Source organism: Oncorhynchus mykiss, chromosome 9, assembly GCF_057628025.1.
Source record: "Oncorhynchus mykiss isolate SJ-2025 chromosome 9, ASM5762802v1, whole genome shotgun sequence".
NCBI classification, from domain to species: domain Eukaryota; kingdom Metazoa; phylum Chordata; class Actinopteri; order Salmoniformes; family Salmonidae; genus Oncorhynchus; species Oncorhynchus mykiss.
This window is the reverse complement of record NC_143030.1, coordinates 77200577-77216351: the sequence shown is the minus strand read 5'-3', so window position 1 is coordinate 77216351 and position 15775 is coordinate 77200577. Positions and strand designations below refer to the sequence as shown.

At 42.8% G+C, this 15775-nt stretch overlaps 1 protein-coding gene across 5 annotated transcripts in view; it reads right to left on the bottom strand.

The window, feature by feature from the left end:
- LOC110532808 (guanine nucleotide-binding protein G(i) subunit alpha-3) overlaps positions 1–14407 on the bottom strand; it is a 67627-nt gene extending 53220 nt beyond the window's left edge. For 4 of the 5 annotated variants that reach the window (XM_090185429.1, XM_090185428.1, XM_090185431.1 and 1 more), the window contains exon 1: positions 13799–14400. In XM_090185429.1, the coding sequence (XP_090041555.1) occupies positions 13799–13916 (118 nt within the window). In that variant the 5' untranslated portion in view covers positions 13917–14400. Of the gene's footprint in view, positions 1–13798 lie in introns of all 5 variants that reach the window. The other variant, XM_090185427.1, reaches the window with a different exon arrangement.
- Positions 14408–15775: the final 1368 nt, after the last annotated feature.

The window sequence follows — 15775 nt, the reverse complement described above, 5'->3', positions numbered from 1 at the left end:
GAGGTCAAAAACAAAATAAGTCAGTATCTCGTGTGGCCACCAGCTGCATTAAGTACTGCAGTGCATTTCCTCCTCATGGACTGCACCAGATTTGCCAGTTCTTGCTGTGAGATGTTACCCCACTCTTCCACCAAGGCACCTGCAAGTTCCCGGACATTTCTGGGGGGGAATGGCCCTAGCCCTCACCCTCCGAACCAACAGGTCCCAGACGTGCTCAATGGGATTAAGATCCGGGCTCTTCGCTGGCCATGACAGAATACTGACATTCCTGTCTTGCAGGAAATCACGCACAGAACGAGCAGTACGGCTGGTGGCATTGTTATGCTGGAGGGTCATGTCAGGATGAGCCTGCAGGAAGGGTACCACATGAGGGAGGAGGATGTCTTCCCTGTAACGCACAGCGTTGCGATTGCCTGCAATGACAACAAGCTCAGTCCAATGATGCTGTGACACACCGCCCCATACCATGACTCCACCATGACTCCACCATGACTCCACCAAATCGATCCCGCTCCAGAGTACAGGCCTCGGTGTAATGCTCATTCCTTCGACGATAAATGCAAATCCGACCATCACCCCTGGTGAGACAACCCCAACTTGTCAGTAAAGAGCACAGTAAAGAGTCCAGTCACGGTGAGTTTGTGCCCGTAGGCAACGTTGTTGCCGGTGAGGACCTTCCTTACAACAGGCCTACAAGCCCTCAGTCCAGCCTCTCTCAGCCTATTGCGTTTATACAAGCCCTCAGTCCAGCCTCTCTCAGCCTATTGCGTTTATACAAGCCCTCAGTCCAGCCTCTCTCAGCCTATTGCGTTTATACAAGCCCTCAGTCCAGCCTCTCTCAGCCTATTGCGTTTATACAAGCCCTCAGTCCAGCCTCTCTCAGCCTATTGCGTTTATACAAGCCCTCAGTCCAGCCTCTCTCAGCCTATTGCGTTTATACAAGCCCTCAGTCCAGCCTCTCTCAGCCTACTGCGTTTATACAAGCCCTCAGTCCAGCCTATTGCGAACAGTCTGAGCACCGATGGAGGGATTGTGCGTTCCTGGTGTAACTCGGTCAGTTGTTGTTGCCATCCTGTACCTGTCCCGCAGGTGTGATGTTCGGATGTACCGATCCTGTGCAGGTGTTGTTACACATGGTCTGCCACTGCGAGGACGATCAGCTGTCTGTCTTGTCTCCCTGTAGCACTGTCTTAGATGTCTCACAGCACTGGCATTGCAATTTATTACCCTGGCGACATCTGCAGTCCTCATACCTCCTTGCAGCATGCCTAAGGCATGTTCACGTAGATGAGCAGGGACCCTGGGCATCTTTCTTTTGGTGTTTTTCAGAGTCCGTAGAAAGGCCTCTTTAGTGTCCTAATTTTTCCGAACTGTGACCTTAATTGCCTACCGTCTGTAAGCTGTTAGTGTCTTAACGACCGTTCCACAGGTGCATGTTCATTAATTGTTCATGGTTCATTGAATGAGCATGGGAAACAGTGTTTAAACCCTTTACAATTAAGATCTGTGAAGTTATTTGGATTTTTAAGAATTATCTTTGAATGACAGGGTCCTGAAAAGGGACGTTTCTTTTTTTTGCTGAGTTTATGTATATACTGAATACTATTCTACGGTATCTTAGTCCGTTCCGCTCTGACACCGCTCGTCCATATATGAATATAGATTTGTGTGTTTTGACTCTACTCTATAGACTGCTGTAGGCTCTACACTATAGACTGCTGTAGGCTCTACACTATAGACTGCTGTAGGCTCTACACTATAGACTGCTGTAGGCTCTACTCTATAGACTGCTGTAGGCTCTACACTATAGACTGCTGTAGGCTCTACACTATAGACTGCTGTAGGCTCTACACTATAGACTGCTGTAGGCTCTACACTATAGACTGCTGTAGGCTCTACACTATAGACTGTAAGGGCTATACACTATAGGCCAAACGCATGTATTTAGGGGATAGAGAATACTTTTTTTTTCCCCAGCAATGTTATGAGACTTTATGTCGGGCTATACTTATGTCCTGACTAGGGTTGCAAAGGGTCGGAAACTTTCTGGTAAATTTCAGGAATTTTCCCGGATATTTTCCATGGGAACTTAAGCCCGGGAATTTTGGGAATATTGCTTAATTAAATTCATCCAAAAAGTTAGCTTATGACAGTGAACCTTTTTTTCTGGGATACACATAAAGGCAATTCTCGGTCTTGTGGCATATTTTGGTTAAACTATCCCCAATTCAATGGAATTGCAACCCTCTGCATGCACAGTGTATTCTTCCATCACATGTGCAGCTGATTCTCAAGATCTTGCCCACTAATGAGATGCTATTGAGCCCACACTACTACACTGTCTGAGCCAAGGACTACATGCTTTCTGGTAAGTTTTGATTACAATACTGGGTGGGGTGAATATATTTTATATGACATACATGATTTTTTGTTAACTAGTAAATAGTAGCCTACATCAAAGTGCATTTAGTCATTTCTAACTTTTAAACAATTACTGCTAGTTAGTTTTTGCTACCATGTGGGTTTTAGCTTGCTTGAGCCTGCTAACTGAGTGTTAATTCAGCCGTTTCCATCGCGGTTTCATTTTAAAACATGTACCTTACAAAGGAGTCGTTTAATCTAACTGCTTAACTACTTCTCTGTACATGGAATTGTATTTTATTTTACAAATGTTTTCTAATCTTTACAGGAAAATGGCACAGGCACTATCTGATGAGTTGAGACATTTCACTGCAGCTAATGTAGAAGGAAAAGCTGTGTACATTTGCAAATACTGTGCCAAATCATGTGAAGAACGCAACAAAGATGCAGAATCATCTGGCCAAGTGCATAAAGTTCCCTCAGCGCTCACAACAAGCAAATGTCCCTCTACTTCTATTCTAGGTGAAAATGATGAATCAGACACCTTATCGATAGCCACAGCTCATGGTCCAGTTTTTTTTTACTCAAAGGAGGAACGTAGTCAGAGAAATGCTGATGAATGTCTTGCTTGAGCTGTGTATGCAACTGGTTCACCTCTGATGCTCACAGGAAATGTGTATAGGAAGAGATTTCTGAATGTTCTTTGCCCAGCATACACCCCGCCAACCAGACATGCTTTATCTACTCATTTGCTGGATGCAGAGTTCAGAGTTCAAGTGAAGGTCAAGCAAATCATAGAGAAAGCAGACTGTTTGCAATCATCTCTGATGGGTGGTAGAATGTTTGTGGGCAAGGAATAATTAACTACATCATCTCCACCCCTCAACCAGTATTCTACAAGAGCACAGACACAAGGGACAACAGACACACCAGTCTCTACATTGCAGATGAGCTGAAGGCAGTCAATGACCTTGGATCACAGAAGGTATTTGCACTGGTGACAGACAATGCTGCAAACATGAAGGCTGCTTGGTCTAAAGTGGAGGAGTCCTACCCTCACATCACACCCATTGGCTGTGCTGCTCATGCATTGAATCTGCTCCTCAAGGACATCATGGCACTGAAAACAATGGATACACTCTACAAGAGAGCCAAGGAAATCCCATCAACATCAGCTGCCTCAGAGCGCAACTGGTCCTTGTTTGGGAACACACACACCAAAGCACGCAACAGGCTGACCAATACAAAAGGTTGAAAAATTGGTGGCCATCCGGGAAAATGTGAGGCTTTTTGAGACAAACAAAGCCATCCTCAACAAGGTTGGAAAGTGACAGTGAAGATGAGGCCTCAGAGTCTGATGTTCAAGAGGTGGACATTGAGGAGGTCCAGGGAGAAGATATGGACACCTGAGAGGAAGACAACCTTTAGCTTTAGTTTCTAGACTATCATTTTACAGATGTATGTTGAAAACGTTTTTGGGAGATGCGATGGATCATTGGGGATCATTTAATTTCTTTTGTTTTTCAGTGAAATCCTTCCATGTGGAGAGTCAATTCGTAACTAAAATGTTTTTTTTTTGTATTTATATTGGAAGGATTCCTGTTCATTCCCATATATTCCCGTTAATTCCCATATATTCCCGTTAATTCCCATATATTCCCGTTAATTCCCATATATTCCCACGGAAAGTTTCCACCTCTTAAATATTCCCCAAAATGTGCAAACCTGGGTATATGTTGTGTAATTTGTTAGATATTACTGCACTGTCGGAGCTAGAAGCACAAGCATTTCACTACACCCGCAATAACATCTGCTAATCACGCGTATGTGACCAATAACATCTGCTAATCACGTGTATGTGACCAATACAACTTGATTTGATTTTTGGGCATAGCAAACGTGTTAAATTTGCAAGTGAAGTAGATAATAAACAAAAGAGAACTAAACAATAAAAATGAACGTTAAACATTACACTCACAAAAGTTCCAAAAGAATAAAGACATTTCAAATGTCCTATTATGTACAAAAATAAATAAACAAATACGGATAAAATTAATAAGCATAAATACGGGTTGTATTTACAATGGTGTTTGTTCTTCACTGGTTGCCCTTTTCTTGTGGCAACAGGTCACATATCTTGCTGCTGTGACGCCACACTGGTATTTCACCCAGTAGATATGGGAGTTTTTTTGTTTTCAAATTCTTTGTGGATCTGTGTAATCTGAGGGAAATATGTGTCTCTAATATGGTCACACATTTGGCAGGAGGTTAGGAAGTGCAGCTCAGTTTTCACCTCATGTCTCTCGCTCTCTCTGACAGGAGCGTGCTGTCTGTCTCCCTCTCTGATAGGAGCGTGTGATTCTCTCCATCTCTGATTGGAGCGTGCTGTGTGTCTATTTTAAGACTTCTGAAGAGAGATTAAATACAAATGAAAGATGATTCTGTCATCAACCTGTCTGGGTGCTCTGTGCATGGAGATCCTATTAAAATGACATTCTAATTCTTAATTATATGGGTTCGGCACAGCCAAGGTGATGGTGAATGGGAGGAGGGAGGGTCTTGTGAAGCACAGCCAATGAGCTCAATGTGATGATGTTTTAGCATAGTCAAACTTTCTATTGGACAGAAAAATAGCAATAGTCCAAGAATAATTTGTTTTAGGCTAACCTACATTTTCATATCTGGACACTGAGCTGGTGTTTATATGACAAAGAAATGTATATAAAACAACAGCTTGAAGGTGAAATTTATTTTATTTATTTTTTTGCCCAAATTTCGTGGTATCCAATTGTTTTTACTAGTTACTATCTTGTCTCATCGCTACAAATCCCATACGGGCTCGGGAGAGACGAAGGTCGAGAGCCATGCGTCCTCCGATACACAACCCAACCAAGCCGCACTGCTTCTTAACACAGCGCGCATCCAACCCGGAAGCCAGCCGCACCAATGTGTCGGAGTAAACACCGTACGCCTAGCGACCTGGTCAGCGTGCACTGCGCCCGACCCGCCACAGGAGTCGCCAGGGCGCGATGAGACAAGGATTTCCTACCGGCCAAACCCTCCCTAACCCGGACGACGCTAGGCCAATTGTGCGTCACCCCATGGATCTCCCGGTCGCGGCCGACTGCGAGTCTCTGGTGGCACAGCTAGCACTGCGATGCAGTGCCGTAGACCCCTGCGCCACCCGGGAGGCCCGTGAAATGTATTTATGCAGTTGTTTGTGTTAAAGCAGAATGAGGGTGTATCATCTAGCAGAGACACGGATGGTGTATTTGATGCCACCAGCTGGGCAGAGATGTGTGCTGCTAGGAGGAGACGGTAGCTAGCTATATTCTGCCTGTGAAATCAGACTCTCTCTCATTGGCCCATATTTATAGCGGCGCAGTGTGTGTGGGCTATAAGAAAAGACACAGGCTACTAAGTATCATATAGCAGAATCCTCATTGACAGTACTATAGTACGATGCAGCCTGGGATGGGACACTGCAGTAAAAGTTGCCAGGCACTAAGGGAAAGGTTGGGTAGTGTCAGTTAGATATCAACGAGGAACATCCCTTAAAAGAGGAGTCAGAAGTGGAGCCTTTCTGTACACTAGGGCAAGGACCATATCAGTATTGCAGCAAGGAAACAAAACACAAAGATGATTTCACTTCTTTAAGAATACAACCTTAATGTTGGAAACAAACCATCATTATGTTGTCATTCAGAGTCACGTATTTATTTTCCAAGCTATAAGCAATGTTTTACACACAGCAGGTTTTTTTAAAAAGGACCAAAGAGTTTGGTCTGCTTTGTGTTTTCATTTTTGCCATGGAATAAAAAAATCAAAGTATAAATAAATGGTCATGCTGGTATCATCCTGGCCCTACAGTATAATAGGAATGGCCTAATGAAAATCACTTCACTGAGGTAGTATAGGACATAACAATACTGTGTACATGTCAGGTTTATTTTATTTAACCTTTATTTAAAAACTAGGCAAGTCCGTTAAGAACAAATTCTTATTTACAATGACGGCCTACCAAAAGGTAAAAGGCCTATTTGCAGGGACGGGGGCTGGGATTAAAAAAATTAAAAATAATTAATTAAAAATACAGAACAAAACACACATCACGACAAGAAAAACAACATTAGTTGAGTACTCCAATATTGTATTCCTTCCATGAACAACAGTAAAATATCTAGCCAAGAATATTATTTATGAAAAGGAAATGTTTTTTTATCCATTCATTGCCACACAAGAGACAATCCCAGATGTCATGTTGTACTGCATGGGAATTACAAAGTACAGAGGACACAAAAACAACTCAACCATATGAAGGTCTGTTTGAAATGTAAACAAACCCTGATAGAGGAAACATACAGTAGAACTATATTGACACAAGGATTAGCTGTCCGAGGCCACTACCGTAGAACTAACTATATTGACACAAGGATTAGCTGTCCGAGGCCACTACAGTAGAACTAACTATATTGACATGAGGATTAGCTAGCCGAGGCCACTAATGTAGAACTAACTATATTGACACGAGGATTAGCTGTCCGAGGCCACTAATGTAGAACTAACTATATTGACACGAGGATTAGCTGTCCGAGGCCACTAATGTAGAACTAACTATATTGACATGAGGATTAGCTGTCCCAGTCCACTACCGTAGAACTAACTATATTGACATGAGGATTAGCTGTCCGAGGCCACTAATGTAGAACTAACTATATTGACACGAGGATTAGCTGTCCGAGGCCACTAATGTAGAACTAACTATATTGACAAGAGGATTAGCTGTCCCAGTCCACTACCATAGAACTAACTATATTGACACAAGGATTAGCTGTCCGAGGCCACTAATGTAGAACTAACTATATTGACACGAGGATTAGCTATCCGAGCCCACTAATGTAGAACTAACTATATTGACACGAGGATTAGCTGTCCGAGGCAACTAATGTAGAACTAACTATATTGACACGAGGATTAGCTGTCCGAGGCAACTACCGTAGAACTAACTATATTGACACGAGGATTAGCTGTCCGAGCCCACTAATGTAGAACTAACTATATTGACACGAGGATTAGCTGTCCGAGGCAACTACCATAGAACTAACTATATTGACATGAGGATTAGCTATCCGAGCCCACTAATGTAGAACTAACTATATTGACACGAGGATTAGCTGTCCGAGGCAACTAATGTAGAACTAACTATATTGACATGAGGATTAGCTGTCCCAGTCCACTACCATAGAACTAACTATATTGACACGAGGATTAGCTGTCCGAGGCAACTAATGTAGAACTAACTATATTGACATGAGGATTAGCTGTCCCAGTCCACTACCATAGAACTAACTATATTGACACGAGGATTAGCTGTCCCAGTCCACTACCATAGAACTAACTATATTGACACGAGGATTAGCTGTCCGAGGCAACTACCATAGAACTAACTATATTGACATGAGGATTAGCTGTCCCAGTCCACTACCATAGAACTAACTATATTGACACAAGGATTAGCTGTCCGAGGCAACTAATGTAGAACTAACCATATTGACATGAGGATTAGCTGTCCCAGTCCACTACCATAGAACTAACTATATTGACACGAGGATTAGCTGTCCGAGCCCACTAATGTAGAACTAACTATATTGACACGAGGATTAGCTGTCCGAGCCCATTACTGTAGAACTATATTGACACGAGGATTAGCTGTCCGAGGCAACTAATGTAGAACTAACTATATTGACACGAGGATTAGCTGTCCGAGGCAACTACCGTAGAACTAACTATATTGACACGAGGATTAGCTGTCCGAGGCAACTAATGTAGAACTAACCATATTGACACGAGGATTAGCTGTCCGAGCCCACTAATGTAGAACTAACTATATTGACACGAGGATTAGCTGTCCGAGCCCACTAATGTAGAACTAACTATATTGACACGAGGATTAGCTGTCCGAGCCCATTACTGTAGAACTATATTGACACGAGGATTAGCTGTCCGAGCCCACTACTGTAGAACTAACTATATTGTTAACAAAATGTGTGTGTGTTGCGTGTGAGCGCTCGTGTGTATGATCTTGTTCTTCTATGCTCTTAGAGACCTAAAATCCCCAAAAATCCCTTCAAGGACAGTCAAATAAGAAATTATCCATGGTGGGAACATTTCCCTCGTCCCCACGAGGACAAAGGCTATTTTAATCTTAGGGTTTTGGGTTAAAATTAGGGTTAGGGTTACAGGTTGTGTGTTAGGGTTAAAGGTTAGGGTTCAGGTTGTGTGTTAGGATTACAGGTTAGGGTTTAGGTTGTGTGTTAGGGTTAGGGTTATGGTTTAGATGGTGTGTTAGGGTTAGGGTTTAGATGGTGTGTTAGGGTTAGGGTTCAGGTGGTGTGTTAGGGTTACAGGTTAGGGTTTAGATGGTGTGTTAGGGTTATGGTTTAGGTTGTGTGTTAGGGTTTAGGTTGTGTGTTAGGGTTAGGGTTTAGGTTGTGTGTTAGGGTTAGGGTTTAGGTTGTGTGTTAGGGCTTAGGTTGTGTGTTAGGGTTATGGTTTAGGTTGTGTGTTAGGGTTTAGGTTGTGCGTTAGGGTTCGGGTTTAGGTTGTGTGTTAGGGTTAGGGTTTAGGTTGTGTGTTAGGGTTAGGGTTTAGGTTGTGTGTTAGGGTTAGGGTTTAGGTTGTGTGTTAGGGTTAGGGTTTAGGTTGTGTGTTAGGATTAGGGTTTAGATGGTGTGTTAGGGTTAGGGTTCAGGTGGTGTGTTAGGGTTACAGGTTAGGGTTTAGATGGTGTGTTAGGGTTACGGGTTAACGAAAAAAGGCTATTTTAAGCTTAGTGGTTAGGGTTAGCATTAGGGGTTAGGTTTATGGTTAGTGTTAAGGTTAGGTTTAGGGGTTAGGGGTTAGGGAAAACAGGATTTTGAATGGAAATAAGTTTGAGGTTCCCATGAGGATAGAAGAACATGACCACACGAGACTCCTAAACAGAGCACAAATCACCACAGGGAGACATTCATTTCCATAAACATGCATGGAAGGTTAAATCAGTGTGGGTAGAGCATAGTTTGAAAGCGTTTCTACTAGAGAACGACACTAATTAGAGTAGCTTTCCTTAAGACAGGGAGGCACGGCACAGTGGAAGTCGACAGAACTACAGTGGTTAGACTGGCTACCATTTAAAAAAGGTTGGGACTGGGAAATCAATAATAATAATAACAACCGCTCGTCTTTCAGCTAAGGAATCAACATCTAAACAATCTGTTTATGATATGTTTCCTTCCAAAACAGTTTAAAGAATGAAGGTCTTATACCAGCTACTGAGGACATCTTTGATGCGAGTCAGGACAACTCAGACGGTGGATGTAAACCAACAACAACAAAAAACATTTTAGTCCGTCACGGAGATTATTAGAAAGGAAAAGATGGACGCTTGATTTTGATGAATCATCTTTTCCTAAACTTTCTCATTCACTAACCTTCTAATACTATAACAAATTTGCCTCCAAACAAAATGGCTTCCCTTGAAATAGCAACATTCGCCAGATTAGACATGGCGTGTGTGTGTGTGTGTGTGTGTGTGTGTGTGTGTGTGTGTGTGTGTGTGTGTCTGTGTGATGTGTGTGTGACAGAATTCTATTTGGACTGCAAAGTGCTTCCGCTGTCAGGACTACGTGATCACATTAAAATGTATGGATTCTCCAGTGCATTTCAGACTTCACCATCTATACTTACACAGTCTCTAGGGGACCTTTCACATGTTCCCAAGTAAAACCTCAGTCTCAGAACAAGCCTCAGTTAGCAGGAGTTTAACGTGCAATAACAAGATGACATTTAAAAATAAATAAAACACAAAGGGTTCCAATGCGGAGAAGTTGTAGGACTTTTGAACGGAGGAATTTATTCATGACTCACATTCATGTGGTATATACAAGGATGAATTTAACTGGACACCAAAATGGCACCCGAGGGATGCAGTGCACTATAATCCTAATTGCCTGGTCCCAGATCAGTTATTAGCCAAGGCCTAATACTGTATAGCCAACTTCCATGGTCGTTTGGCAAGATCACACAAACAGATCTGGGAACACGCTATAAATTGTAACAGCCCCCCCCCCCCAAGAAATTCCCTTTATTCCATGCCAGGCCTGGGAGAGAGAAATGAGGGCTGAGTCTGGACATGGAAAACCACTTTTCTGTGCGGTTGGTCGGCAGAGAGAGCTGTGCGGTTGGTCGGCAGAGAGAGCTGTGCGGTTGGTCGGCAGAGAGAGCTGTGCGGTTGGTCGGCAGAGAGAGCTGTGCGGTTGGTCGGCAGAGAGAGCTGTGCGGTTGGTCAGCAGAGAGAGCTGTGCGGTTGGTCAGCAGAGAGAGCTGTGCGGTTGGTCAGTAGAGAGAGCTGTGCGGTTGGTCAGTAGAGAGAGCTGTGCGGTTGGTCAGTAGAGAGAGCTGTGCGGTTGGCCAGTAGAGAGAGCTGTGCGGTTGGCCAGTAGAGAGAGCTGTGCGGTTGGCCAGTAGAGAGAGCTGTGCGGTTGGCCAGTAGAGAGAGCTGTGCGGTTTCGTCAGTAGAGAGAGCTGTGCGGTTTCGTCAGTAGAGAGAGCTGGGCGGTTTCGTCAGTAGAGAGAGCTGGGCGGTTTCGTCAGTAGAGAGAGCTGGGCGGTTTCGTCAGTAGAGAGAGCTGGGCGGTTTCGTCAGTAGAGAGAGCTGGGCGGTTTCGTCAGTAGAGAGAGCTGTGTGGTTGGTCAGTAGAGAGTAGCTGTGAGGTTGGTCAGTAGAGAGTAGCTGTGTGGTTGGTCAGTAGAGAGTAGCTGTGTGGTTGGTCAGTAGAGAGAGCTGTGTGGTTGGTCAGTAGAAAGAGCTGTGTGGTTGGTCAGTAGAGAGTAGCTGTGTGGTTGGTCAGTAGAGAGTAGCTGTGTGGTTGGTCAGTAGAGAGAGCTGTGTGGTTGGTCAGTAGAGAGAGCTGTGTGGTTGGTCAGTAGAGAGAGCTGTGTGGTTGGTCAGTAGAGAGAGCTGTGTGGTTGGTCAGTAGAGAGAGCTGCGTGGTTGGTCAGTAGAGAGTAGCTGTGTGGTTGGTCAGTAGAGAGAGCTGCGTGGTTGGTCAGTAGAGAGAGCTGTGTGGTTGGTCAGTAGAGAGAGCTGTGCGGTTGGTCAGTAGAGAGAGCTGTGCGGTTGGTCAGTAGAGAGAGCTGTGCGGTTGGTCAGTAGAGAGAGCTGTGCGGTTGGTCAGTAGAGAGAGCTGTGTGGTTGGTCAGTAGAGAGAGCTGTGCGGTTGGTCAGTAGAGAGAGCTGTGCGGTTGGTCAGTAGAGAGAGCTGTGTGGTTGGTCAGTAGAGAGCTGTGTGGTTGGTCAGTAGAGAGAGCTGTGTGGTTGGTCAGTGGAGAGTAGCTGTGTGGTTGGTCAGTAGAGAGAGCTCCAAATAAAATGATAAAAAGTTTACACTAGATGTGTAGCAGGCCTATTTAACCCCTAACTGCATTGTGCCTAGACTGTAACCATAGACTGTACTGTATAACGTTTCACACCATTTACTGTATAACGTTTCACACTATTTAATAAAACAGAGAAGTCGTTCTCTCATATGGGATCTAGTGTGATATCCTAGCTATATTTCTACTATAATGGCACCAATTGGCAACAACTTGTTTCTTCTTGACATCATGTCTTCCTTAGCAGGTATTATGTTTTGAAGATTAAAGTAAAACCTGTCATCTGTTTACCTGATCCACAGCAGACTGTAAAGGTATAAAATAACTGCTCCCTGAGGTTGTCACAGACTCCAGTCAACCAAGTCATAGACTGTTCTCTCTGCTACCGTACGGCAAGCAGTACCGGAGCGCCAAGTCTAGGACCAAAAGGCTCCTTAACAGCTTCTATCGTCAAGCCATAAGACTGCTGAACAATTAATCAAATGGCCACCCGGACTATTTACATTGACACCCCCCCCCCCTTGTTTTTACACTGCTGCTACTCTCTGTTTATTATCTATGCATAGTACCTTCACCCCTACCTACATGTACAAATTACCTCAACTAACCTGTACCCCCACACATTGACTCAGTACCAGGACCCCCCTGTATAAAGCCGCGGTATTGTTATGTTATTGTTACTTTTTACTTCCGTTTATTTAGTCAATGTTTTCTTAACTCTTGTTTCTTGAACTGCAATGTTAGTTAAGGGCTTGTAAGCATTTCACGGTAAGGTCCTACCCCGGTTGAATTCGGCGCATGTGACAAATAACGTTTGATTTGATTCCACCAATAGTAACCATTTGCGTCACTTTCAAATAAGGACCTCTATTTTGAAGGCGAACAGGAAATTCTACTCTTGTGGCTGCCTTCACAACACATAACCCGGTCCGGTCAAGCGTCACTGAAGCCATCTGGCTGCTTATAACGTTAGCTTTGGGCAACAGGGTTTTAGTAGGTGGCTAAATAGATATTTTCATGAACTTAAGTTCGATTTCCATAGGAGAACAACAAGTGGCTACCTAGCTAATCACATTTATTCCTAAATATTTTGCTAAGAATATTGAAAATGCCTGCAGTTAATACTGGTATTTGTTTTCAGGCTGCTTGCATTGGTGCTAGGACCGTACCACGCTAGATACCCCAGAAGTTTCGAATAAACATCTGTATCAACGATATTTGCAAACATTTTTCATCCTGCTTTTATTTCAAATCCTCACATAGACGTTTTCCCATTCGGTCGAACAAATAATACCTTATTACCAACGCAGTATTGTAAACAGATCATGGCCAGTGTTTGCGCTTTATTTTTGTTGTACAACTTTGACAGTGCTATTGGTCGTAGTGGTGGCGCTTGGCTTGGACATTCAAATTCAGCACATACACCATTCTTTAATATAATTGCGTTATTTGACGCGTCAAATTACAAGCTTATTTAACGGGTCAAATAATGTTTTTTTGTTTTAAGTGTATATTTTTTTGACACGCAAAGACCCACACGTTGTGCCAACGGAAACTGCCAAGAGCGTTATTTTACGATTGATACAAACACAGCAGCATGTCTAAGCTTAGGCAATGATCATAATACAACATCTGTATTTAACAGTGTGTGTGTTAGTTATAGGATTAGCAATGCCAATAAAGACTGGAGCCTAATCAATAGAAAACAAGTTAATTTAGGGCTACATAAGAGAGTTTATTGAACAAGTGGAGATATATCCTCAGCTACATCTAATTCAGATGTTACCTAAAATAAATAATGTTGTAGGAGGTAATCAACAGAGATCCGATCAAACAAAAGCAAGCAAAGAAAGATCAAATTAACCAACGTAGCATCAAGTGATGTCTAGTTACAATTGCAACACTTGTGAAAGAGCAAACAAAGCATTTTCTCCCTGTAGATTCTGATGCTATATTGTCACTCCTTTTTAGTAGGAGAAAATAAAAGTTTTCCAACAATGTAACAATAGCTATGACTTACCAAGTAGCAGAAGTTTCACTTCCCTGGACGCTTTGTCTCTGTCTTCTCGTAGGTTCCGATCAATCATTTTACTCCTTTCCATCGCCGCTTTGTCCTCTTGGCTGATCGTGCAACCCATTTTTAACCACTTACTTGAGGTTTCTTCAAGATCTGGTTTGAATGGCAGCTACCGTTCATAAGTTGTTGGGGAGGGGGGGGGGGGGGGGGGTGCTTTCAAGATAATTTTCACCCAGGCAGAAAGACAGAAAAAGGCGTTGGCACTCCTCTTGTCACGACAACAAACAGACAGAGATGCTGGTAAACTCACGCCAACAAACCAAGTGTGGTTTAGCACTGAAAGACACTGCAATCAATTTCTACCAAGCTAGGCTAGCTTGCAAAGAAAGTAACACAATATTACTTTTCTATTATAAATGTTGTCGCAGTCCTCCAATTAAAAAAAAAAAAAAGCAATTCACTATCTCTTATTAAAACTCAAAGCTACCGAGGAATTGGGGCATAGAATATCAATTTAACTATCAATTCGTCTTGATGTTGCTTGTTGTTGCATGAAGGCACGTGTAAAATACGCATCGGAACTGTCATTCACGTCACCACACGCTGGAACGCAAAGAAAAAAATGTCATCTATATTTTGTGGATGGATGGGAAATGTAGTCTAAACCCACAGTACATTTGCTATTGCTTCTCTGAAATGTAAATAACATCGGCCTAAATTCTTCAACTCTCATTAGCATATGCTCAGAAGAGCTTAATGCTCACTTTTGACAAATATTTTTTGCAGCAATCCGGAAGCCTCTGAGAGAATACTAAAAATAATTTAGTTTTGGGGGTCAGAGGAACTTTTTCTTTGGAATGAGCGCCCACCAGTGGAATTATATCAGAGGCAGCTCAGATTTATGAGAGATCACATCTGCATGCCGTAAACATGATGACAGGTATCTTCATACATAAGTTACCAGTCAAACGTTTGGACACACCGACTCAATCCGGGGTTTTTCTTTATTTGTACTATTATCTACATTGTAGAATAATAGTGAAGACATCAAAACTATGAAATAACACATTTGGAATCATGTAGTAACCAAAAGTGTTAAACAAATCAAAATATATTTTACACTTGAGATTCTTCAAAGCAGCCACAGTTTTGCACACTTGGCATTTTCTCAACCAGCTTCATGATGTATCCACCTGGAATGGATGTCAATTAACAGGTGTGCCTTGATAAAAGGTCATTTGTGGAATTTCTTAATGCGTTTGAGCCAATCAGTTGTGTTGTGTCAAGGTAGGGGTGGTATACAGAAGATAGCCCTATTTCATAAAAGACCAAGCCCATATTATGGCAAGAACAGCTCAAATAAGCAAAGAGAAACGACAGTCCATCATTACTTTAAGACATGAAGGTCAGTCAGTGCAGAAAATTACTACTAAACCACTACTAAAAAACACCAATAAGAGGAAGAGACTTGCTTGGGCCAAGAAACACAAGCAATGGACGTTAGACCAGTGGAAAGTTTTCCTTTGGTCTGATGAGTCCAAATTTGGGGGGGGACAAAACGTTCGGGTGCTTTCAAGATAATTTTCGCCCAGGCAGAAAGACAGAAAAAGGCGTTGGCACTCCTCTTGTCTCGACAACAAACAGACAGAGATGCTGGTAAACTAACGCCAGCAAACCAAGTGTGGTTTAGCACTGAAAGACACTGCAATCAATTTCTACCATAAAATGCCAAGTGTGCATCCCCCTTTCCCTTACTAATCATTACTGCATATCAGTCTCATTCTGAACATTGCAGACCTCTTGAATCCGCAAGAACCCCAGCCTTTTCTGGTCATTCAGTTCTACACAAATTGATTTAATTATTTACTAACTAACTAAATAATTACACCTAATATACATACACACTTACGTGAGACAAAAGTCCCTAGTGGACTGACGGCTTATTACACAGAGATAGAGATGGAGAAGGGGGTGGGAAAA